Here is a 26638-nt window from a genome sequence, read left to right as displayed (position 1 = left end):
TAATCATTTAATAATATGGTAGTATGTATCCAACCCAAATAATTTGGACCACCATATTTCGATATGGTTGTATGTATCCAACCCAAATTGGTTTTGATATGTACAACTCTAATTAATTAACATATAACAAAGAAGGTGGCCCGTGAGTTTGCCAAATAAAACTCATATATATGGTTCCGAATCACATTTTAATTTGAAACTTTAAGGCTTTAATTTGAAAATTTTATTTAATAATAAAATTAAAATAAAAAGTTAGCAAGATGGAAAAGGAAATTATTATTATCTGAAAGTAAGGTCACTTTTATTCGAAATTAAAATTATTTTTTTTAATATTTATTATTGTTTTATATGTCAATCTTCATAACTTGTTTTAATTGAAACATTGGAGCATATGAGTCTTTACTGTGATTGGATTGGGCTAGAGCTGCCTGGTTCTAGAGATGTGCTGGTTTTAAAGTTCGAGAAAAGAGTGCTGTAAGACTTGAAAAATTGGCATGCGGAAGTTTTTCCCAGCAGGATATGACAATGCTGAATAAAATTCAGGTTGCCCTTACTTGTTGGCATATTTGGAAGAGTAGATGTATAGTTGTGCTGGGGTGAAAAGAGTTGAACGTTCATGAAACAATCCATAGAATCAAGGCAGCTGTTTCTGAGCTTCTTAGCGTTCAAGCTAATGTTTCTAAAGACAATAAAAGTTGTCCTGGGGATAATTGGTCTCTTCTTGAGCAAGAATGGATAAAAGTTAATTGTGATGGTGCTTTTGAGGGTTCAACCTGTAAGGCAAACTGCTGGGGTTATAGCTAGAGATGAAAAGGTGCAGGCAGTGGCTGGCGTTGGCAAATCAGTTGAAGCAGGCTGTGCAATGGTTGCGGAAGTAGTTTTGGCTCTAAAGGAGGGGGCTCATTGGATATCAAAGAGAAAGTTGCTGGTGTGATTTTTGAATCTGGAGTCAAATAGCTGAGGAGGTTGGAAGATTGCTCTTATAAGATTCTGGAGTGTGTATTATTCAGCGGGCTACTAATTTAGCAGCTGATTGGGTTGGGAAGCAGTCTAGTAAGGGGATGTGCTCTGATGATTGGGGCAATCTACCTGTATCCTCTATGCTGTTCATATCTTGGTCTACCCTCGCCCCATGTTCAGTGACTTGGTTTTGCTGTTTCTCAGAATGGTTACAACTAAAAGTTTCTTTTTCTGGTTCTTATACTGAACTTCTTTGAAATGAATTTCTCTTTGTTCTTGACAAAACAAAATCATGTTAGTGCAAAAGATAAGGGGAGTACAATTGTAAAATTATACAATAATAGATAGTCTTTTACGTGTTTCAAGATTCCAATCCAAAAATTGTCAAAATACTAAATTTTTATTACTTATTAAAATAGGAACTAAATTTAGAATTGAATTTTATAACAGATAAATCTTTTCTCTATATTGGGTTCGATGGATGCCAAATATCCTAAAATATACCTTAATTTAAATCCGAAAAAACAAAAAAAAAACAACACTTAAATAAACAGCGAATTAATGTAGCATAGTGGCTGGTGCAGACTGGACCTAAAGTGGCTAGTGATGGCACATAATTTTCACCGCCTTTCAACTCCTCTCTCCCGCCGTCTTGCTTCTTCATTCAGCACCGACGCCGCCACCACCGCCCCCACAGGCAAAGTTCCTCTTCTTTACAAAAGCCCAGAATTTAACCAAGATACCCAAAAGGAGGCTGCAACACTCCAAGTCCTTTCATGGGGCAGAGGGGCATCAGGCCAACTAGGCGGCGGCATTGAAGAAATCAGAATATACCCATCGCCGGTAGCCAATCTACTCTTTCCACCCGCCTTCTTTTCTCTCTCCCCAACCCCAGGTAAAATCTTTAGTCAACGGCAGAACCAAAGCCAAAAGGGGGAAACTTTGCCTTCAGTTGGGATTTCTTGTGGGTTGTTCCATTCGAGTTTGGTTGTTGATGGGAAGTTGTGGATGTGGGGAAAAGGTGATGGAGGTCGTCTTGGTTTTGGCCATGAAAATCCTGCTTTTTTGCCTACTTTGAATCCTTACCTGGATTCTGTTTCCTCTGTTGCTCTCGGTGGACTTCACTCTGTAGCTCTTACTTCCCTTGGAGAGGTGTTTACTTGGTCAGTAATCTGTCTGCCTACATTGCACTTTCTTAGTATTTACTTTTATTTTGCTGTCTTCCTTAATATTGATCTAAATCTGGCTATTATTGATGAAAAGAAAATTGCTTTATGTTATGTCTCGATTGGTTGAATGTTTAGAGTAAGATTGAAACATTAAATGAAAATTCAAAGTTCATATACTGAAGGTTATTGTTGACTGTTGAAACTCGAATTGGAGTGAATTTTTACTTATACTTATAGGTGAGTGGAAGGAATGGAGTTTAGTGAAGAGGAAATATGCGATTGAAGAGAGAGTTAATGAAATTGGGTAGAGAAAATGAATTTTATAATTTTGATTTTGGAATGTATAAAAATTACTACATTGTCATAGTTAAATGATTATATAGGAATATTTTTTAAAGTTTCAAAGATATTTATGGATCAATGAGGGCAATATTCATTGTTAAAAACTAACTCGTGATTTCTTATATTGATACCAGAGAGGTGTTATGAATGAACACTGTTTGAATGATTTATGTCAGAACTCGCAAATTAGAGATAAAAATTCAAATTTTTTTTTAAAAAATTAAACATCAATTTAATTAAATAGAATAGTTATTTATAAAAACTAATTCTACAGCATAGGTTTGCATATGTGTTTTGTACACCTTTTTTTTTTTGGTTTAAGTTATGGAGAGAAAGAGGGTGATAAGGAAAAGGGATGTTAATTTGAATTGTAAGTTGGAAAATATTTTAATAAAAGTGGGCATGAGATGATATTATGCAAGATTGTTGTTTCCATGTTCTAGGAAAAAGGAAATAGAAAATTGCAGCATGACTGTTGTAATGCTGCTTATTGTTATGTTTCCATTATTATTTTTAGGGATTTTATGGTTGATTTTGTTTCTTCCACTTGGCTGAAAATGAATTTTCAGCTATATATATATATGTTATTATTGATAAAAAAAGATTTGACTGGGTGCTTTTTGTCAAGAGTGTTAGAGATGTAGAAGGAAGATGACAATTTTGAGCGAATGCTTTGTAGGTGTTAATTTTGTCAAGTGAATATTATTACTTCTTGTGTAGATCGTAAGTTAGATTGTAAAAGACTTTGTATGGGATGGAAGAGGGTTTTTTTTTTGCTTAATTAGTAGTATGCATATTGAGTAGTCCGTGTTGGTCTCTTCACTTGAAATTAATTCTGTCAAAACCACTAATGCAAAATATTTCTCTGTTAAAATGAAGTTTGCAGGGGTTATGGGGGTTTTGGTGCACTTGGGCATCACGTTTATCACAGAGAACTTATCCCAAGATTGGTAGAAGGCAATTGGAGTGAAAACATACGTCATATTTCAACTAGCGGGACACATACTGCTGCTATAACTGAATCAGGTTTTCTCAATGTTGACTTATTGGATTGCTTTTGAGTTTCTTTGAATTTTAGGTCAGCTACTTGTAGATTCTTTTTAGAGCCTGTTCCTCTTTTTGGTAATATTAATCGTAATGATGCATGAATTTCCTGGTCCATAAATGAAAAAAAAAAAAAAGAAATAGGTGGCACATTCATAATTTCCACAGAAAGGAGTGAAAAAGAAGGACAAAGCTCTTAATATCAGGCATACAGATGTATAATAAATACACCAAGATTGCTCTAATGGGGATATTTGATGCAGGGGAAAGTTAAAGAAACTATGTCTCTACAATGAGTTTTTCAACCAGATAGCTGTATGAAAGTCCGTTGGTCTTTAAATACTAGTACTAGCAAAAAATATATTGCACCTGAATATAAGGCCAGGTGAATGTCGTCGTAAACACAGATATGTAATGCATTTTCAATATTTAATACATTTCTAATTTAGCATTTACTTTTTGGAAGAAAATTACTTTTTGCCTCAGTCATAGTATCAAATTTGATATTACAAACCTGGAAATTCGTAATGCAATGCATTATATCGTTTCTCAAACAGCATACAGCATATGCTGTGCTTGCTCAGTGTATCCTGGTGCTCCAAATGACTTGTTTAAAGAATTAAGGAGAACTTTATTTCTGCACCATCAAACGACAACATCTGACATGCTCAATACATCCATTCCCCTGTATGTGGGAACTTTCTTATTGGGATCTAGAAAGCTGATAATGAAAGTAGTGTAATAGGAGTGGAAAAGGCTATCATACTTGCCATTTTAGAATTTTAATATGTACCCTGCAGCAATTTTTCCTGAATAAAGGGGTAAATATAGGATTAAGGAGGGTTTATAGGTTAAGTTAATGATAACTATAAGAAAAACTTTGAAGAAGAATGTCACAAACAATGGATGACGGAAAGATGGATTAGGAAATCAATTTACCTTACTGGATGCAGAAAAATATAGCAAATGGGTGTTATAATGTTATGCTATATATATTATTCTTTTTTTTTTCATATTTTGTTTCTTTTCCATATCTGAATCTGGCTGCTATTCATTGAATTAGGAGACTTATACACTTGGGGCAGAGAGGAAGGGGATGGTAGATTAGGCCTTGGTCCTGGTCGGGGCCCAAATGAGGGAGGTGGACTTAGTATCCCTTCCAAAGTGAAAGAATTACCTACTCCTATTGCTGCAGTTTCCTGTGGCGGTTTCTACACAATGGCATTGACAGAGGAGGGACAGCTTTGGAACTGGGGTGGTAATGTGTCTCTTCCTGTCTCTATATTTTACATTTCTTTGTGTTGTTCTATGGGTATTTGATTTTTTTTATTCTAAAGAAGCTGTGAGCACCAAAAGGTAGATTACAAAGACAATCCATTTGGTCCATGAATACCATACTAAGATAAACATTAATCAAGAAGCAATATTGTAGCTTAAATAATATAGCATGACAGTAGAATATCTTCTGAAACTCCCTTAAACACGTTTCATTGTTTGGCAAACATACTACAGGCAACATGGTTAGCTTGTAACCAGCTCAGAGTTAGAATTATTATGGAGAATGAGGGGGAAAGTGTGATCAACCAATCATCGCATGATGAAATCTTACTGAACTGCGAACATGTATTGAGTCAGTTAAGGGGGGCTCAAGGGGTATGCTAACTGATGAAAGGGGGTAAAGAAGAAAAAGGGACAGATAATAGAAAGAAGAGAGAAGAAGTTAGGTGTCTGACAGTAATCAGCATAAAAGATGAGAGCTGAAAAGCAGGGCATAGGAGAGGAAAAGAAGATAAAAAAGCCAAAGAGAGGACCAAAAAAGAGAGAGGTCATCATCCTTAAGTTTATACTAAAGGTGGAAGAATGAAAGAGCTTAGTTTAGTTGGGTTCATCAAATTTTTACTTCCTTACCTTGCTTTTCATTTTCTCTTTTTACTTTGTAATGGAGATAACTTTATATTAATTTCCTGTTGGCTTGTTTTTATTTTTGAATGGTTTGACTAATCTCATTTTCACCAGTTCCATGACTAACTCCCTTCCTGGAATATTTTCCTTGCATGTCTTGCTCAGCAAATTCCAACTATGAGCTTGGAAGAGGTGATAAGGTTGGTGGTTGGAAACCTAAACCACTTCCTACCCTTGAAAGTACTCGTATCATTCAGATAGCAAGCGGTGGATATCATTCTCTTGCATTAACATGTAAAACCAGTACCATGAGTCCTTTTCTTTTTTAAAGGTCTTTTCCTTTTGTTATAATTCTATATTTATTGATTTATTCCTGCTTTATTATTTCAGATGAAGGTAAAGTACTTTCATGGGGCCATGGTGGACATGGTCAGTTGGGTCATTCTTCTATACAGAATCAGAAATTTCCTGTAATGATTGAAGCTTTGGCTGATAAGCATGTTGTCGATATTGCCTGTGGAGGTTCATCTTCAGCAGCTATAACTGGTAATACAAGTTATGCTTTTTTGGTAATATTGAATATTAGATATGCCATAATTTGAGTTTCAAGCTGGTAAACAACACAGATTTTTCAGTCCTATAACCATTTATCCATGGAAAAGCGTTCCATACATCATCTTTTCAGATTTACATAGGCATAGAGGTCATTACAGATATTATGTCAGCCTTTAAGTATCCCTTATCCAGTGTTGAATAGTCAAATATATTGCTATTTTTGTTCAGCATTTTAGACAAATGTCATAGAAGTGTTCTAGGGTCAAGAAATCATTCTTAATGTTATTTCATTGTAGCTTTTAACAACTTAAAGGAATCCAGCACACAATTTTGGATTATTTGGAAAGAGGTTTGATCAAACTTGATTTGGCTCTAGACTCTAGGGTATCTGCCTGCCTCATTGGTAATCATGACATCAGATACAAATCCGGACCTCAGCTTTTATTATTAAGTTGCTAGTCTGTGGATGAATGATAATTGTTGACTAGATACCAAAATCTTAAAACATAAGAATTTTTTAATATTAACATCTAACTGTAAATTCAAACTGAGGCTCTTGTGGTTTGGCAGGGATGATGGGTGTAACTAAAAACTGTGATGAACTTCCCATGATGATGTGTTTTCAATTAGTTTGTAGACAAGTCACCATCAATCCAACCCCTTACCCATTCCCTAGAAAAAGGTGGAGCAAAAATCTAACTGGATTGGTGGATGTAGGTCGGAGTTTCTATATCCATCTGAAAACTATTGCTAAGATTGGAGGGTCTGGTTCAAAGTTGCTACCTCTCTCTCTCTCTCTCTCTCTCTCTCTCTCTCTCACACACACACACACGCTTAGATCCACACACGGTAAAAATGATAAAACCTAGGTTTACTAAACGACCTTCACAACCAGCCACTGAGCTAAAGCTAAGGCGACACTCATAGTTGGATATTGGCTTTTCCCACTTTTCTATAAATCAAATAGGTACTTTTTACTGATTTCTTGGTTCTAAACAGATGAAGGAAAGTTGTACATGTGGGGGAATGCGAAAGATTCTCAACTGGGAGTTCCTGGGCTACCGGAGGTTCAACCAAGTCCTGTTGAAGTGAATTTTCTAATGGAGGATGATGGATTGGGACCCCACAATGTGCTATCTGTTGCAGTCGGTGCATGTCATGCCATGTGTTTAGTCTTGAGATCACACTGTTAAAGATGATCTGATGCAGGTAAGGCCTCTTCAGCTAAAAAACTTGAGGAATGAATCTTTTGCAAGAGAGCTGCTATATTGTTTTGGAGGGACAAAAAGAGTTCCAAGGTTGAGTACATTCCAAAATGTTTCTGAATGAGGTAATTAGGCAACAGCATTAAAGAAGGTGACATGGATCTGCAATTGCTAGAAGTTGCTGCCTCTGGCTGGCATGTTACATATTGAGTCATCCGATATTTGCCGCCTGGTGGCCAGTATAAACTGCTGTTGCACCGATTGGGTCTTTAGTTAAAACAAACTGGTGAGAGTAAAAGTTGCTTTCAGTATTTAAGCCGTTGTCACTATGAGCTTATGAGGTCTGCTCATCATTTCTGTTCAGTCTCATATGCATCTGTTGTGTCAGTAATATCCTTTATACGCTTTGTAACATCTCAATGACACGCAGGTGTATTTTAGCTTGCTGCTAATTTAATATCCCCTTACTTAACAAAATGACTTCTCATTTCATTCTTACAACTTAACTCCTGAATGCCAAATATATTTCATGCTTCATTTGATTCCATAGTAGCTAATCTAATTGATCCGTGAGGATAAATTATCCATAGAAGTTGAGCTTAGATTGGAGCCTGAGCTTCCCAAGAACTCCAATGTGAAAATTCTTTAGTCTAAGGAGTTAAATGAAGTCAAATTTAAGCTGCTAGCACTTGTTGTGAAGCTTGCAGGCTTTGCTGGAACACAGTTATAACTGCAGGAAGCCGAGTGTAAGCAAGCCAAATTGGACCAGTTAAGTGTCCCTTTTTTTCAACAAAGCAAGGCTACATCCGGAGAGTTCATACCTGACGGTCAATGCACCATTCATTAAATCATAATCCATATTCCTTTGAATCAATGCACCAACACTTTTCCAGAAGCCGTGGGCCTCTAGCAATATTAAAAGCGTTTTATTCTTTTTAAAGTTAAAAATATGCAAAGTTTTTGCATCAAAAGGATCATTTGCGGTGAAGGTGGTCCGTCCAACTGTCTTTCGGCGCTGTGAATCCTCTGACGTTAAAAATTGCAGGCTGCTTAACGTTCCATAACTTTTGCCTGTGCACTTGCTGGAATTTAGAAAACAACCCTAGCTTAGAATGTTGGCGACTTCAACATGATTGCATGAATAATCTAAACATTCTAAGTTCACAAGTTCCCAAACCATTAGAGGAATCAATGGGCTAATAATTAACGCAGACATCCAGAGCGGATCTTACTGGCATGTTATGTGGGCTTTGTTTATTTTTTGGATTACAAGAGAGTAATCTAGCTCAACCTTGAATCTCATTCCATTCAGCTAATCCCAACGCTTTGTCACTGGAGCTCATTACATCCAGCTTTTCAATTCGTTTTCAAAAGTTAAAAAAGGGAAAGAAATCAAGGTTTAACCAAACTATATTAAAAAAAAAAAGGTGCATAGTAACCTGCTCTGTTTCAATTAAGGGTAATTTGATACCAGAAGAAATGAAGGATCTCAAAATTTTCGAAAGGTTTTATTGCTGATATTCTTTGGTACATTTAGAGTTGTAGACAAACACCTTTTTGTGTGTAGCCTATTATCTAGTTATGAAGAAAATGTAGCGACAGGATTCAAAGGTGATCATCTTTCAAAGAGTCTCGATCTGAATTAAAATCAGGAGTCGCTATCACAATATTTCCTGGCAGTAAATCGTCAGACCAAAAAACTATGGGACTCTCAAGGTTCTCAATATTTAGCTTGTTCCACCGTTTTTCCATATGTGCAGTTTCTGATGCTGGTATGGAGTGCAATTCCTCCAGAGATGGAACATTCACTTGGGAAACAAAATCTAGATTTTCCATGCTTCCCATGTTCCCATACTTCGGAATACCAAAATATTTGTAGCATTGAGAGTTAGTATTTTCCTCAGAAAGTGTTTGTGCAGCTGCTTTCTCCAGTATTGTCTGCATATATTTTCCTCGAGTATCGATCCTCATTTGAAGGTGTTTCTGAACCTGGTGCAGCGCAAACAGAATAAGGATTACCAAAATATGAACATGCGTGGTTTGGCTGAAAAGTTTTCTCCTCTGTTTCTTTCTTACCTCAAGCTCTTCATTCAATATGCCTCCTACTTCCATTTGCAATCCAACTCCTCCTGTTTGTTGCACGCTCCTGAAAGTTGATTTCAAGTTACATATATGCAACAGGCCAGAGAAATAAACTTCATTATAGAGTTTTAATTCTTTGATCAAAAGAAGGATTTAAATTTCACATACTGATCACTTAAACAGCAAGCTCTTATACCAGTAGCATTTTTGGAGAAGTCAAACTCTGAAACTGCCAAATAATATATAGGTCAAAAGTTGTAAGGCACTGATATTTTTCTATCAATAATATGAAGAATAGAAATTAAATTGGAAGCATAGGAAGGTAATTCACCTTTCCTACTGTCGCTAACTGACTGATCATTGAAATCTTTTTGTGGTTGTCTCCCAAGCCTGAATTTCTATACATAGTTGAAGAACCAAAATCAGAAAACAGAAGAAATGACCGAGTAGCACACAAAGATAGAAGAATGATGGCAAAGAACACCTGGAGATGGCTCTTAAGATGGTAAAGTGTGAGACCTTTAACTCCCATGGCTTTCAAGATGGTCTTTGGTGTGGCCTCTACATTTCAAAGAGAAATAAAACAAAAGATTAGCTACAACATAAACAAGGGGAGGAATCACCAGAAACAAGAACAAGAATTAACATCAAGCAAGATTGATTGGGAAGTAATATGAATGGGGAGTACTGTCTGGTCCTCCAAGCTGGGTAACAGCCTCTACAAATCGTTCATGCAACTCAACAGTCCACCGGAGACGAGGCTTTGGATCTGTTGTGAGGACAAGTCCTGAGTCCCCTTGAACAGAAAGTCGATCATAAGTGGTAAATGCTGGCTTCTTGGAATGGAACATTCTTTTCTTTATTTTCTTGGGCTGTTGAGATTTTCATGGCAAAAAATGTTCACTATATATAGTGGAAACTGAGGTGTGAAATGAGGTCTGGTTTCTTGTAAAGTCTAAAGAGTGAATGGTCATTCTCTAAATCCTTGGAGAATAAAAGCCAAATAAGAAAAGAACCAAAGCCACCGACTATTCAAACCATCTTTATGAAAAGAGTGTGTCCTTTATGTACATTATTAACTTGTTATATCCACTTTAACCATGACCATTACAATGCTGCCAATTAGAAGTTTAATTTGATCCACTGTTAGGGAGACCTTTTCTACCTTGCATTTCAGAAGTGAAGTGACAATCATTGCAATATTCCGTTTTGTTAATTCTAAAGACAAATTATGGTACTTCAGTCTTATGTTCCATACAACTTTTTCTTTCTTGCTTTCTGAATTAAAAAATAGTATAATCCTAAACCACAATTTCCCAGCATTGAACCAATAGAATATGTCGTCAGGTATCACTTGAAAAACTTTTAACATGCTTCATAAGATTGAATAGAAATTAAGAAAGTGCTATTTCATCGGTAATTGAATTAAGATGTAATATCTAAAAATATTTAAATAAACTCTTATTCTTTTATTATTTAATCAAGTCTTTATATTTTTATTTTTGAGTCAAATAAATTTTTATAATTAATAGTTAGTTAACGATTATTAGTTTAAATATTATTTATTATTTTATGTCACATAGCATAAAAATGACATGCTAACATGTCATAATTGATGATGACATAATGTAATGATATGACCATGTGATATTTTTTATCTTTTATATCAACGTTACATGAAACAAAAATGATAAGTAATATTTTGACTAATTACAATTAATTAACCATTAGTTATAAAAGATTATTAATATAAAATAAAAATCTAGGGATTTGATTGAATATAATAGAAAAATAAAAATTTATTTGATTTTTTTTAATAATCCAAAAATTTTTTCAAACATTATGTCTTGAATTAAATATGTCAAATGGTTGTATCCAAGCATTTGACGTAATATAATAAGTGCACATATTCTTTTAATTTTATGAAGTTATTTTGGTAATTAACATTTTATTATAGTAAATTAGTCTAGAATCTTTTGGGTGTCTATAAATATATATCTTATATTTAGGACTGAGAGAGAATTGTTTTGAGAGTTGAGAGATATCTTAAGAAAGTGGGAGAGAAGGTTCTTGAGTATAATGGGTCTAGGGCATGAGAGATAGTGAGAGAGATCGAAAACGATTAGTGATCCAGCTGATGAAAGTTGTGGAATATTTTTACAAGAAAAATATTTGCGTCTGGTCTTTCACTTCTACTTACTTATCGGTTGTGTATTTATTATAACAAGTGATATCAAAGTCAAGTCAATGGCAAATATGAGTGGATTTGGGACTGTCAAGTTTGAGATTGAGCCTTTTGCTGAAAGAAAAAACTATAACTTTAAGATGTTTCAGAGTATTGTGATTGATGCGTTAGTCCAATAAGGACTAGGAGATGCTTTTTAAAGAAAGAAATTCAATGAAAAATGTCAAGAAAATGTAATTAAGACTAAATGCTTTTGTTTTGTGGCGATTAGAAAATAAAGTATCTATAGAAGAGCATTTGACTAAATATGTACAGAGATCTAATAAAAAGAAAATATTAATCTAATATTTCACTCCAGTTGGAGTAGGAAGATTCTGAATGCGTGCATAACAAATGAAAATCAAGAGGTTTTGCTAATAAATCCATAAGTTGGTTTGTGTTAGAAATGGAACAGGAAAGAATGATGTCAACTTGGAGTTTCTCATGAACTAGATGGCAATTAACTTCAATGTGTTAAGTGTGCTCATAGTAGACAAAATTAATTGCAATATGCAAAGGCTACTGATTATCACAAAACAAATGGACTAACCGCAAGAAGATACTTAAAAACACTAGCTTGATATGTTGATCAAATTTGTGTTTAACTAATCTTTGTATGTTGTCCATAACATAACCAATCAAAATTACTAAGCTCAGAGTACGATAAGAGTTTTTTGGAATAAAATCTCATGTGAGAATTTACCATGTAAAACTTTGGTGGAAATACAATTAATTAAATAAGTAGCAGCAAGAACACACCACTCCTACAATTAGCTTAAGTGGAGTGAATCTAATTTGAGTCAAGGTAAAGAGCGTTGGATTTTTTTTAACTCAAATTTACTTTGATAATGTTGCTTTGGCAATTATCTTCTTCTTTGGTAAATTAGTTTGAAGATTTTTTGGGTACGTAGAAATATATTTATATTTGTACTTAAGGTTGAGATCAGAGTATTGTTTGTTTCAAGAGTTGAAAGACGTTTTTAGAACGTTGTTGGATGATGAGCAGGAGGAATTGAAAGAGATTAACTATCGCAATCTTGAAAGTTTGTTAATGAAAATTAGCATATCTTTTCACAAGAAAAATATGTGTATTTTTTCTGTTTGAGTTTTCGCTTTCACCTGGGATTTTCCTGACAAGTTTCTGCTCAAAAAGTTGGTTCGCATCTCACTATCTCCAAATAACACAGTTATCAGCCATGAAGACATGCTCGAAAACACACGAGTCCACTAGTCTCCTCTCTGGCCAGAGAATAAAAAACACACAAAGAAACAACTACACAAGTTGTTCTTCATTTTCTATTACCATAACTATGAGTTGCTTTCGCTTTGAGCGGTCGTACGCAATCACATACACCAACTTGTAATGATTTGCGTGTTAAACCCTTTTCTATTCATGCTTGTCGTCAGTATGTCTGGTCATTACCACAGAAATTTGAGCAAAATAATGCTCTGCTCTCGGAAACTTAATTGATTATATTTCTTGTAAAATAAATTTGTATGAGAACTCATGGTGCGTGATCGCCTTCCATCCGAGGTCATAAGATCAAACTAATTTGTTAGAAGAAAATTTAAAAATAAAAAGAATTAAGATATAATATTAATTAAACATTCTATATTAATAGAACCCTGTTTTAATTTGATAGACTCAAGAGTTGGTGGAAAAATAATAAGAGTAGGAAAATATCGTTGTAAACTCAATTGAATCTCACCATTTTATATCTTTTTATACTATTATTATTTGGTTAATCCAATCGTTGTATTTCATGCTCTATTTTTGTAGGTCATGCATGTCAAATATTAAGTTAATTAAAAATTTTAATTATTTAAAAGATACAACAAAACTTTTTATCATTAAATATGTTTTGAAAAAAAAAACAATATTCTCAATTAATACAATAAAAAATATCGAATTAATTTGAAATTCTACATGCATAACGAATAAGAAGAAATTGTTAAATTTAACAATAAGTTTATTAAAATATTAATTGTATATAAAATTATGTGTAACATCATCACTCCTCAAAAATTAATTAATATTGAAATACATACAAAACGCTGTGGGGCTAAGGATGGCGAGGACCTGTCCTTTTGTCGAAAAGCTAATGGGCGATGATGAGCCTAAAGAAATTAAAAGAGACGAAGCTACAACTGTTTCTTCGCTCGGCATATTACCATCCATCCAAATCACAATAAACAAAGCATTGAGAAGGTCAAGCTCGATGTCTTCAATCTCTGTCGGGTGAAGGGTCCTATATAATTATATCATGTTTCTTTACAGTAAAAACCAATGGCATTTTCTCTTTGTCTGCCTCAATTTTTCATTTTTTTTCTTATGAGATTACATATATATATATATATATATATATATATTCCGTTTAAATATTCTAATATAGATTTTCATAAACTAAATTATATATATTTTTATTAAGTATTTTGGTATATCTCAGTTTTATCAATTTTAAATTTTAAACATGATTTAAACTAACCTTAAAAATCAACAATGAGAATGAACATTTTTAAAGCCGCCTGAACTCAAAATGACTCATACTTAAAACAGTTAGAAACATTTAAATCAATTTAGACTCTAATTGTAAATAATCCAACTTGAAACAATCTAAAACTCAAACAACCTAATGTTACAACCAAAAATGAAATCTAAAATAACCTTATATTGAGAATAATTTTTGTATATTTTTCTAAAATTTTACATGAGCCTTAATTTCAATTTAGATATATAATAAACAGATATATAATATTATATTATATTGAAATTTCATCTTTTGAGGAATAGGAAATCACGGTGCTGAAAAGATTCTCTGTTGCTTCATGTTTTAGGTGGAAAATACAAAATTCTCTATGACTTCAGCTTTTAAGGTAGATATAACTTAATCCTAATGGTTTTATAAACTCATTTGACCTTATTAAATGTTTTTAATTATTAAGATTGTTTGTTGATAATGTTCAATTTTGCAATTTTTAATTCAATCTATCTAATTAATGTGTAATTGTTAAAATTATGCAAAAATAAATTGAGCAATTAAGTTTTATAAGTTATTCTTGATAAATGTTAAAATATTAATTAATATTAAATCCACTACAGACAAAATAACAATAAAAATATGATCTTTTGAAGGATTGAAAATCTTTTTATAGTTAATAAAAGGTTAGAGTTATAATGATATTAAAGTGCTTGAATTACCAAATTTTATAGTGTGGTAATTTACGTGAAACCCCCATATTTTTCATTGTTTTTCTAATTAACCCAAGAAATTTGGCAAATTGAAAATTTTTAATAAGCATTTAATTCTATCAATTTAATAGTTTTATATTTGAAATTTTAATGCTTATTAATATTTTGATATTAAGTCATCTTCGAAACTCTTCAGTGATTCTATTTAATAAGAAATTATGATTTTTACATGATAAGAAAAAAATAAACTTGGTTATAAAGGGTTTCAATTTTTCACTTTTGAGTCGACATTTTTATGTGTAGAGATTACAAAGTTTTCTTGCATGTTTAGAAGAAGTACAACAAATAAATCATGCACTTGTGTTGCTTGACAGACAATGATCGGTAGTGAGAGAAAAGTTTAATTCGTTTGTAAAAATCAGACATTCCAACCAAAAAGGTCCCTCAAAGATTAATTGTATATGAAATTTGTGTTTCACATAAATATGTGCAAATCTTGCATCTAAGCATATTGTATAAAATTAAAAAGAAAATTATTTATAAGCAATGATTTTGCTTTTTTATATATTTTGTCGAAATACATTTAAGTTGTCTTCATCTAGTTTCTAAATAAAATTGAGATAGAGATGCATTAAAGGAATTGGATTCGAAAGTGAAAAAATTAACATTAATTTGTTTAAATTCAAGAAGATTTTTTTATTTATTTAATTAATTAATTAGTATATGATCTTCTTATCTAAAAAATAAAATTCAAATCTTTTTTTCCTAATTGAAAAAAAAAAAAACACTCAAAATGGCTCCCGTGCTCATGACCTTGGGGCTTAACCATTTTCTACAAGCCCACTTAAAGCAATGTGCTAAGGCTTCAATGCTAGGGCGTCACGTTGGGTGATGAATTGGATTTTTATTATTATTATTATTTTTAAATAATTTCAAAAGGGGCATTCAAATAATTTATCTTTGAAGTTTGTACTATTCACGTACATTATTATTGTTATGTTTTTGTCCCTCCACTTATTAGGGATTCATACCATTTAGCATATATATATATATATATATATATATATGTTCCACTTATCATGTGTCCTGCGCAATGCATGTAGGGATGCATATTTTCAAAGTTTCTTTCCTGCTCTCTGACCCTCCTCAGCCCTCTTGTCTCCCTCTCGTTCTATTGTCACTTTCCTTCTCTCTCACACATATTTTTTGCCATTTTTTGAAGTAAATTATTGTTGGTTTCTTTTGGACGAAATTGAATCAAGTTTCAACAAGTACGGGCTCTACTCTTCTTTGCTTTTATTTTTCTTTTTCTGTTAATAAAGCTGCTTTTATTGTTTCCTGGGATGATCATAGTGAATCAACTATATAACCACATTTTCTTTCCAGCAAAGTTAAAGTGTTCAACAATCTGACTATCTGATTACTCACCAAAAATAAATAATCACAAAATTGTTATTTAATACACTATAATTTTTGTAAGTAGACCAAGAAATTTGGACAAAATATCATTCCTTTTTCTGTTATATATGGTATGGATCATAAAAACATTTTCTTCCTCTTCTTCTTCTTTTGTCTTTGATTCTTTTTAGTGCCGCAGCTGTAACATTCTTTTTCTTCTTATGCCTTTGATTCTTCTTAGTGCTGCAGCTATAACATGCCAACTATTGAGTTTTAGGTTGACTAGAATTTTGAATCTTATTTGATTAGGATTTTTGTTTGTATACAACAATGAGTAATTGTATGGTTTTAAACTTCTTATCCCATATCGAGTTCTAATCACATTTTCTTTTGAATTTTTATATTATAAAAGTAGATTTCTAGGCTTTAGAATTACAAGTAATGCTTTGAGAGCTCTAGAGAGGGAATACCTTGTAACTTTATCTTTTGCTCTATGTGAAGCTAGAGTGGATTGGGTGAGTATTCTTGGGAGGTTATTGAGAAAAAGTGTGTAAGGGATCTTGGGTTGGTTTGGGAAATCATAGAGGTCAATTTATTGTACTTTAATTTCTTAATAATGGAAGAACAATTTCAACCCATGGATGTAGGCAAGAGGTTGAACACGTAGATTCTTATGTTTTTCTATTTGCATTATTTCTCTGAGTTTTATCTTTGTTGTTTCTTGGGTAATTTTCATAACAAATTGGTATAAGAGCTTCAATTTTGATAAATTCAAGATTCAATAAGGATGTCAAAAATTACTAGTTCTACAAATTTTTCAATTGAGAAGTTTGATGGCAAGATTAGTTTCACACAATGGCAAAGAAGGATGAAAGATCTCCTTGTGCAGTAAAGTTTAATGCGCCCTTTACTGAAAAAGGAAAGGCAACCAAATGACATGAAAAATGTTGAATGGGTAGAGTTAGAGCAAAGGTGTGTGAGCACTATTCGACTTTACATTAAAGATAATGTGTTTAATCATGTTATTGATGAGCATTTTGTTACAAGGTTGTGAGCAAAGTTAAAGAAGATTTACTTGGCAAAAAGTCTTTCCAACAAGTTGTAACTTCAGCAAAAATTGTATTGCTTAAAAATAGAGGAGAATGGAGACCTTATGAAACATATGAATGAATTCAATGGGATCATTAATCAGTTGAAGAAGGTTGATGTGAAGGTGGAAGAAGAGGAAAAGACACTGTTGTTCTTGGTTTTGCTTTTAGACTCTTATGAGGTATTTATGAAATCTCTGATATGTGAGATGGATACAATAAAGTTAGAATAAACACAAATAACGTTAATGTCTCTTGAAGCCCAAAAGAAAAGTAACGAAGGGAATAGAGATCCAAGTGGCTTGGCATTGGTAATTGAGGTTCGTATGAGAAAGTCAACCAGCATGGGATCTAAGGGCGGTAAGTCTAGATCCAGCAATGCTCAGTGTTTTCAATGCAAAGGGTATGGACATATTAAAAATGATTATCCTATAAAAAAGGATGAAAGTACCGAGAACAAAAGTGAGTGTGCTTTCGTTGCTGAAAGTGGTGATTGTGACGTCCTCGCAATCTTAGAAAATATGGATGCAAATTTTAATTAATATTTAGATTCTGCTTTTTTCACTCACGTATGTTATAAAAAAGATTGGTTTAATTTACTTCAAAAAGGGTGGTTGGGAATTTGACTTTGGATAATAAGTTAATAGTGAAGGTCATGGGTCTTAGAGTGGTGAAAATCAAAATGTTTGATGGGGTTGTGTACTTTTTGGGTGGTGTAGCTTATGCTCCAGAGATGCGTAAGAATCTAATATCATTGAGCTTGTTAGACTCTAAAGGGTATGGATATGCTGCTTGTGATAGAGTAGTAAAAGTTACACAAGATGACATGGTCTTGATGAGGGAAAATTTGTATAATGCCTTATATCGTTTAGAATGTGAGGCCTCGAAGGGATGGAAATAGTGCACAAAAGATGGTAGCTACCAAAGTGAGATTTCATTTGTCGAGGAGATGATGAAAGGTTCTCATGGTGTAAACAATGGTGAAAGGATGAAGAATCTTATCAATAGTAAATTGAAAGAGTCATCCAAGTCTCTTTCCAAAGTCAATTAATGCCATTGACTTGACGGCTACACAAGTGCATTGGCTGTTTTGTGGAATCAAGTGTTGGACCATACTTGATTCGGTATGTATAGTCATGGTAATTATAAAGGTCAATGACTTGGAAAGTCTTATGCTTTGAGAGTTGTTCAACGTGTTGGAAAATAGGTGGAGTTAGGAAGTTGCAGTTAGGTGCAACTAGTAGAAGAGATTTAAGGAGTTTGAATTCAAGTTAAAGGTGCAGATTTGTTGAGTTTTCGGTTGACTAGAATTCTAGATCTTATTTGATTAAGATTCTTGTTTGTGTATAATATTGAGTAATTTTATGGTTTGTAACTTCTTATTCCACATTGAGTCCTAATCACATTCTACTTTGAACTTTTATATTATAAAAGTGGATCTCTAGATTTTAGAATTGCAAGTAGTGCTTTGAGAGCTTTAGAAAGGGGACACCTTGTAACTCTATTTTTTACTCAAGGTGGAGTTAAAGTGGTTTGGATGAGTGTTCTTGGGAGGTTAATAAGAAAGAGTGTGCAAAGGATCTTGAATTGGTTTGGGGAACCGTAGAAGGCAATTTGTTGTACTTTAATTTTTTTATAATAAAATAATAGTATCACTCTGTAAACGTAAGCAATGGGCCAAATCACGTAAATTTTTGTATTTTTTTGTTTGCATGATTTTTTTAGATTTTATCTTTACTGTTTCTTTGTCAATTTTCATAACATCAACTTTTCCATTCAACCCTTTCTTTATTCTTTTTTTAAGAATAAACTCTTTTGCCCTTCATTACCAATGGAGTAGACTATATGTACCCAAATCTGTATAACAATAATTGAGATTGCATTGATAGAAATAATAAAGCAAGTTTCAAATCCATAATAATAATAATAATAATAATAATAATAATAATAATAATAATAATAATAATAATAGCAAGTTTCAAGTGATGAAATGGCGAAATCCATCACCTGGGGTTGCTTGTCAAAAAATAATAATAATAACAACGTAGCATAAAGTACTAGATCATTCAAGAGATTTTCATTTATATTAGTGTAATAGAAAAATTAAATTCATCTAATTATAAGATATCACATATCTTTTGAAATTTATTTTAATTGGTTAATTAATTTTTTTTTTTTAAAATGAATCATATATCACCATGTGGACTTAATAACATTATATAAATTAGTCATATAATTAATTTTTTTTAGCTAATATCATATGATAGATACATAATTTGGTGTCAAAGACTCATAGTTCGACCAATCAAAATTCATATATGAAAAATGTAATTTATTTTTAAATAAATTAAAATTAAAGATAAAAAACAAATTTAGTTAATCAAAATTCAAAAAATTACAATTTGACCGATCAAAATTCATCTATAAGTCACAATGCTTTATTTTTATTAAATTAAAATAATTTAAAAATAAAATAGAAAAGATTAGAATTGTATAAAATTCTTTCACTTGGCACTATAAATTCATGGTGCTCCTCGAAGCCATTTAACACACAAGGGAAGACAAAAAGAAAAGGATTTTGAAAATTCAAAACGTCTCCAAGATCTCAAGCTCTGAAGAATTGAAAAAATTCTTAAGAACTAAAGAAATTCTTAAAAGCACTAATCAAGAATTTTCAAGAACCCAATGGAGAAGATAAATTTTGTTCGTCCAAGATCAAGAACGTTTAGACCCTTGAAGTGGATTAGTTGAATTAAAGAATCAAAAGATTTCTTTTCAAAATTAATAAAATTTTTATTTGTTGAAGTTTGAATTTTCTTGTCTTATTTTTGACAATAAATTTGTGTACAAATTTGACCGCTAAAAAGGTTAATTTTTATTCTTAGGGTATACTCCTCATAATCGGACTCTTATGTATTTATGAACAAAAGATCGATTAAGTCTTGATACATGATGGATTTGCAGTCCATATACTCCTTTTGGAGACAATGAAAAGGCTTGGAGTTCATGTAGATAAACTATTGTAAAGTCACTTTATGATCTAAGGTTTCAATCAAAGGGATTAAAGGTCTTTTAGGAAATTTATACTCCTACTTTTCATTGATGATCTAAAATCAAATCCATTATTTCATTTGACTGATGCTAAGATGACATGCAACATGTTATTAGGGCAACTATAGATATACAAAAATGGTATGTTCACTCCAACACTCCATCAATACTCACTACAACAAAATTGAGTTTTAATTACACTTCTTTAGACAACATTTTTTTTTGTATGGTAATAGCTTAAAATGTGTAGCTATTTAAACTTTTAATTTCACTTTTTTCACATTTAGTAAAAATATAAAAAATATACAGTTTTTGCTAGTGTATGCAATTTCTATAGTTACATTTTATTCATAATGCATCTAAAAATTTATACAGTATTGAAGTTATATCTATAAAAATATTTTAAAAAGCATAAAAAAGTGTTATTAAAAATATTTTTAATAGCACATTTTAAAATATACTGTCTTAAGTCAAATTTGTTATAATAACTTTAAGAATTATAAAAATAATCAATTGAAAACAATTGCTACAGATTCTAAGCCATTTATTACGATAGAGGCACATCGGTGGCGTTTGATACTTTACAATGCAATGTGATTACAAGTAATGTGATTGCATAGAAAATAACATTACAGTGTTTGGTATGCAAGCAAAATAATAATTAAAATGCAGAAAAAATATCATTGTAGCGTTTGGTTTACAAGTACTTTTCTGATAATGTAATGTTAATTTTTAAAATTACCCCTAATTATTAAAATACAAGTTTAATATATTTATATTTTTTATTATTAATTTTTATATAATATCATCTCTTAAATATATTTTTAATATCATATATTTTATTTTCATTTATTATTATAATCTTATATATTTTATTTTTAATATATTTATATTTTTTATTATTAATTTTTATATAATATCATCTCTTAAAAATATTTTTAATGTCATATATTTTATTTTCATTTATTATTATAATCTAATATATTTTTATATTATATATTTTATTTTAATTTGTTTTACCTATATTATATAAATTTTATTTTTTTATATTTTATTTTATTTAAATTTTTGATTCTTATATTATATATTTTATTTTAATTATAATAGTATAAAATATTTTTAATAAGGTAATAAAATTAAAGAGTAAAATTGTTTTTAAGAATATTGTAGAGTGCAATGTAATGTGATTACATTAGTTTTGGACTGCAATCACATTACATCTTTTGGCTGTAATGTGATTGCATTGCAATCTTACATTGTAGTGGCTGTTGCAAAACAAACATTGCAATGTAATTTAGTTGGATATATTGCAGGGAATGTGCTCTCACTTCCCTTATACCAAACGTTACCTAAGTTCTATTTGGAAGGTATTTTGTAAATGAAGTCCAACCTACACGTCGTCAACAAAATGGTAAAGGGGAACTATCTAAGCAAATAGAAAGAAATAATCTTCATCTACTGAGCGAAATGATGAAATTACTCAAGAATTAATGAATTTGACTCTTTTACTTATTAGTTTGAAAAGTTAAGGGTTTTTGGATCTCCATTGAAATGATTTATAAGGTCATCAAAAGGACATTTTGTTGAATATGATGTTGAATATGATGAGCTTCCCTCTCAACAAGTTAATGGTTTTGACTTTAATGCTTACAAACTTCTAGTAAGGATTGGATACAAATAAGTGGATATTACAAAAATGATACTCAAATCAAGTGAACCAACCAAAAAAATTAGAATTCGATCAAGGTTTGTAAAGTTTGGTAAAAGAAGATTGATCTTGTTGAAACTTTGAAACTTGAGCTTGGATTTTCTTAAGTTTAAAATAGACTTGATCTTTTTTGATGGAGATATTATTTAATTGATAAATCATTATTAATTTATATATTAATGAATAAAAAATTAATTTATGAAGTTTTCTTTATTTATTTTTTTTAAATATTAAACTTAATACATGTATTGTGTATTGTGTATTGTGATTATATAAATATTACTTATTTACCAATTATGAATTGTCACTATTCTATATATTTGTTTAATCAAAACAAGTTCATGAATGTAATTAGTCTTATTAAATAGAAGCCGAGAATCTATTCATTTTTATAACAAACTAAAATTACATTCGATATACACTTAATTAATATAGTGATGAACATTAAGTTAAGCAAAAACATCTATAAAAATGCACAATTACAAACAGTAAAACTAAATACAATAAATTCTCATCTTAATGATGTAATGAAATCAACAATGATTGATGAAATGTGTAAAGTATTGTATGAATACAATATAGAAAATTCAAATTTCACCCAAAAATAATTACAAAAACGAGTGTAAGAAAAGTTTAACTTACAAGTGAGCCAAACAACAGTATCAAATACGATCAAGAGGTAAACAGAGCATTTATTAGCCAATATCAAATTTCTCTTACAATAGGAGAATACTCCAGCAACGTTTCTTAATGTATTAAGAAAGTCGAAGATGAGGTCCAAGCAGATATCAATTTTAAGAAAAAACAAGTAACATTATAATCATATTTTACAAAAACCTCTTAATTAAATCAAGTGTATATATGATTTTGATGTATGAAGAGATTATTAATTTATATATCAAGTGAGACTTATGTATTTTTTTTAAATATATTATCTTATAAACTTAACGAATTATTGATTTACCATATTGGTCTCAAGTCGAGATCAATAAAAAATATTATTTAATTAAGATTATTAATTTATCAAGTATTAATTTATCGAAATTTTATTGTATAAATTTTAATAATAACAATTCTACCATTATGAAATTCTAATAAGAAACTTTATGTGAATCTCTTGTGGCGGAATCAAGGTTTTAAGTTTGTAGGAACGAAAACAGTATCTTCAATGTTTACAGAGACAAAATTATAAAATTTTTTAAAAAATAAATATAAAATTTAAAAATTTAAAAAAAAAATTAAAAATTTTGAAAACTTGGGGCGGGGCCCTACAAAACCCCCCACCCCTTCGCCTCTGTGGATCCCGTAAAGTACCCCACTTAATTGATATTTTTTGTAAGTGATGAGGGGACTTGAAAATGTGGTGGACTGGCAGCCCTCGCTCATATTTCTATCATTTTAAGAAATATTCAGCAATCATTGCGGGGGTTGTATATATATATATTAAAAATTTGTGATTATATAGACTTAAAACAGTATATCAAATTTAATCATTAATTAGTTACTTATAGAATCAAGGAGAGTTAGTTTGTAGAACCAAGGAAAGGTTAGTTCAATTGATAAATTTGTTTGCCTAATTGATTTCGGATTTGGAAGTTATGGATGACATAATTTGAACTAGTCTTGAATATATACAATATCATACGCTTTAATATTAAACAACCTCGAAGTATCTTGATTATTTTGTAAAGAAGAAATGAATTGCTTATGGAGTTTGTCTATGAATACAAATAACTGAATAAGTATAACAAATTCGGACACCACATTATCCTAATCACAAAAACGTTTGAGAAAATTTTATCTTGGCAAATAGGACAGGTGTTAAGGTTTGCAAATGATGCTGTCGACCAGCTTGCTAAAGGCGGCGTGCAACGAACACAAGAATTCGTGTCGGTCAACGCTGATGCAGCAAGTGATAATGAAACACTGATGCTCACTAATGGGGAGTCGCAGGTGTAGCTTGCAGGTTTTGATTTTCTGGTTTGATGGTTTGTTGTGATCTTGAAACACATTCTTGCTTTTGAGTTGTCTTTGGTGAACATCATGTACAGTGCAGGAGATGAGTCTGACTTAGGAGATTTGTACAGGGTTACATTTTGCTAGCTTTTGCTTGATCAACCTTTCTTGAAACATCGTCAAGAGATTGAGTTGCCGCAGATCCCTGTTTTTTGAATGTTGTCATGCTGCGGTGTTTGATTTTGGACTGAGACTCTGACCCTTGTTCTGTTAATGAATGCAACTATACTCCTTTTGCCTTTCAAAACAAAAAAAAAAAAAAAAACTGAATAAGAACAACTCAACCTTTGTTCAATTTTCTCTAATAATATAGGTTTAAAATTTTCCTTTAAAATTTTTTATGTTTTTAATTAACTGAATATATAATAATGGAAAATAAGTGAATTTGAAGAGAGATGGGCAACGCATTGGCTGCTTTAGACCCCATATAGCACAGAGACAGACAATTTAAGAAGGAATTGATGGGTTGGATCGCATGCATTGACAAAGAAGCACGTCTGGACCACAAACACAATGTCATTGTTCCAAACTTGACAAACTTCAATAAATTCGTACTGTAATGGATTGTACACGGTACACCTCCCTCATTCCCATTCATACCTTTCACGTAAACCATTAATGGCAAATGTATCCATACACGTTAAAAAACGCAAAAAGATAATCCTATAAGGCAAGGCAAGGCAAGGCAAGGCAGGCAGCTAAAAGCCTAAAATTAACCTGTGCTTTTAACTGCTTAATTTATCACTCATTTAGGAGCATAATAGTGGAAGATAAAAACAAAAGAGAAAGATGGTACACACAATTACTATAACAATAATAGTACTCGTAATAAACTTACAATCTATTGCTTCCTGTAATCAAACGTATAAAGATCGAGCTTATCTGATCTCAGTCCATGGAGCTATGATGGCTGAATACTGAACATTGGGATTCCGGCCTTGACGGCTGCCTTCCGGCACTAGCTGGGCAGGCTGATAACCCCACCGGCGGCAGCATGCAATTGTAAGACAAGCATAACGACGCCGTGTCAGGTAAAGCCACACCATGGGGTAATGGGAATCCGGATAAATAATTATGTTGCAAATACAATGTCTTAGTGGTGCCACTATACACGCTCTTAACATACTCCTCAGGGACTGATCCGATCAGATGGTTATTATTCAGAAACAATGTCTCGACTCCAGCCAACACCGGGGTTATTTCCCCCGTGATGAAGTTATGGCTCAAGTCCACGATGGATCCCTCACCGTAGGATGGAAACGTGGGGTCCATGTTTATCGATGGGAGCGCACCCGATAAATTGTTCCTTTGTAAAAACAATGAAGACAGCGTCGGATGAAAGAAGAGTGAATTTGGGATGGGCCCACTAAATTTGTTCATGCTAACGTCGAGGTATTCTAACTCGGATAGTGATTCCAGGCCGTTGAGTGGACCCCACATCGAGTTGTCCGACACTGACAAGTAACGGAGAGTTAACGGCAACTTCGGCAACGGTCCGCTGATATTGTTCTTCCTCAAATCCATGTGTAGTAGCCGCGCCGATACTGTCCTGGGTAACTCGCCGCTAAACTCGTTTGAACTCAGTATGAGAACTTTCAAAGATGGAAGCTTTGTGAGACCCGGCGGGATTAACCCAGTAAGTTGGTTTGAACTCAGATCGAGAGTGTGTAAGTATGGGATACTAGAAAAGGAGGTTGGTATGGGTCCTGTTAAGCGGTTGTCGGTTAAGGAAATGACTCGGAGACGAGTGAGTTGACCCAGTTGGGGAGGGATGGGACCGGTGACGAGACCAGGGAAGAGGACGAGTTGGGTTAACTCCGTAAGATTAGACAGAGCAGGGGAGAGTGAGCCAGCGAGACCAGGTGAGTCGGAGAGGCCAGTGCCGAGCGATAGAATGGTGACACGATCGTCAAAAGAGCAGGTAACGCCAGTGAATGTGGAGCAAGGATCTGGTGCGGTGAAGTCCCAAGTGGAGAAGAATCTTGAGCCTGGAATGTCTGTCAGGCTGTCCTTGATGGCTGACAATGCCGCCAGATCAACTGCGCTGATCTTGGATTGCTTCTGAAATGATAAAACAGCCGCATTGAGAGAAAACAGCACGGAAAGAAGAAGAACAAGATGAGCTTGTTCAGCCATAAGGGAAATGTTGCTATGTACTAAGTTGATTCAATAAAACAAAAAGACACCAATCTTTTAAGTAGAAGGAAGGGGGAGGGGCTGTTGGACGTGATTTTATTAAAGAATAGTAGAATATTTTATAGATGAACGTTGAATCAAACGTGATATCCAATAGTAATAATTTAGTATGAAAAGAAAAGGCGAACAAAAGAAGACAAGGTAATAATAGTAATTGATGGAAGTGAGAGGAGAGAAGGAAAATGACAGAAGAGGAGGAGGAGAGGGAGAGGGAGAGGGAGGGAGTCAGAGAGAGGTCAATTTTATGTGTTTTTGGTGCAAAGTTAGTGGTTGAAATTTGGAAGGTAGACAGATCAGGGAAAGAATGGAGATCAGAAACTAGAGATGTATAAATTTATTTATTATAATAATACGACCTGGACTTTATGGTACAGACACAGACACGAAGGATGTTAAAGAATAACCTGTCCTACATATGTTACCTTTAGAGCAGCTTTGACCCATAATCTTGTTCTGATGATTTTGATGCATATACCCCTTTTAGCTTTTGCTTTTTCATACATCCTCG

The 26638-nt window shown here is 32.5% G+C and overlaps 3 protein-coding genes across 4 annotated transcripts; 1 reads left to right on the top strand and 2 right to left on the bottom strand.

Annotated features, from left to right (window-relative positions):
* Window positions 1-1442: 1442 nt before the first annotated feature.
* RUG3 (Regulator of chromosome condensation (RCC1) family protein) lies at window positions 1443-7659 on the top strand. The gene is made up of 6 exons (XM_021419555.2): window positions 1443-2123; window positions 3358-3497; window positions 4579-4773; window positions 5583-5711; window positions 5808-5963; window positions 6972-7659. The coding sequence occupies exons 1-6, from the start codon at window positions 1567-1569 to the stop codon at window positions 7163-7165; spliced, it is 1371 nt and encodes a 456-aa protein (XP_021275230.1). The 5' UTR covers window positions 1443-1566; the 3' UTR covers window positions 7166-7659.
* Window positions 7660-8779: 1120 nt separating this feature from the next.
* On the bottom strand, window positions 8780-10157 carry LOC110409756 (myb family transcription factor IPN2-like). 2 transcript variants are annotated; one of them, XM_021419210.1, is made up of 6 exons: window positions 9948-10157; window positions 9744-9820; window positions 9591-9657; window positions 9428-9488; window positions 9254-9323; window positions 8780-9166 (listed from the first exon to the last, which is right to left on the bottom strand). In XM_021419210.1, exons 1-6 carry the CDS (start codon window positions 10108-10110, stop codon window positions 8783-8785), a joined length of 822 nt encoding a protein of 273 aa, XP_021274885.1. In that variant the 5' UTR covers window positions 10111-10157; the 3' UTR covers window positions 8780-8782. The 2 variants fall into 2 exon arrangements, with proteins under 2 accessions (XP_021274885.1, XP_021274886.1); XM_021419211.1 differs by having other exon boundaries at window positions 9428-9482.
* Window positions 10158-24641: 14484 nt separating this feature from the next.
* Window positions 24642-26408, bottom strand: LOC110409149 (Leucine-rich repeat (LRR) family protein). Its single transcript, XM_021418405.2, has one exon. It carries the CDS (start codon window positions 26068-26070, stop codon window positions 24823-24825), a length of 1248 nt encoding a protein of 415 aa, XP_021274080.1. The 5' UTR covers window positions 26071-26408; the 3' UTR covers window positions 24642-24822.
* Between the last annotated feature and the right edge of the window lie 230 nt (window positions 26409-26638).

The sequence above is a fragment of the Theobroma umbraticum genome, unplaced genomic scaffold, assembly GCF_002168275.2.
Source record: "Theobroma umbraticum cultivar Fairchild unplaced genomic scaffold, ASM216827v3 scaffold_44.0, whole genome shotgun sequence".
NCBI lineage: Eukaryota > Viridiplantae > Streptophyta > Magnoliopsida > Malvales > Malvaceae > Theobroma > Theobroma umbraticum.
Note: the sequence above shows the minus strand (reverse complement) of the source record. Positions and strands in the feature narration are given on the sequence as shown.

Excerpts from the sequence above, each read along its gene's own strand:
- RUG3 (XM_021419555.2), top strand. The coding sequence starts at position 1,567 with ATGGCACATAATTTTCACCGCCTTTCAACTCCTCTCTCCCGCCGTCTT. Across the intron at positions 2,124-3,357 it reads CTTGGAGAGGTGTTTACTTG|GGGTTATGGGGGTTTTGGTG; the intron begins GTCAGTAATCTG and ends TGAAGTTTGCAG. Across the intron at positions 3,498-4,578 it reads TGCTGCTATAACTGAATCAG|GAGACTTATACACTTGGGGC; the intron begins GTTTTCTCAATG and ends TCATTGAATTAG.
- LOC110409756 (XM_021419210.1), bottom strand. The coding sequence starts at position 10,110 with ATGTTCCATTCCAAGAAGCCAGCATTTACCACTTATGATCGACTTTCT. Across the intron at positions 9,821-9,947 it reads CCAGCTTGGAGGACCAGACA|AGGCCACACCAAAGACCATC; the intron begins GTACTCCCCATT and ends TTTGAAATGTAG. Across the intron at positions 9,167-9,253 it reads TATTGAATGAAGAGCTTGAG|GTTCAGAAACACCTTCAAAT; the intron begins GTAAGAAAGAAA and ends GCGCTGCACCAG.
- LOC110409149 (XM_021418405.2), bottom strand. The coding sequence starts at position 26,070 with ATGGCTGAACAAGCTCATCTTGTTCTTCTTCTTTCCGTGCTGTTTTCT.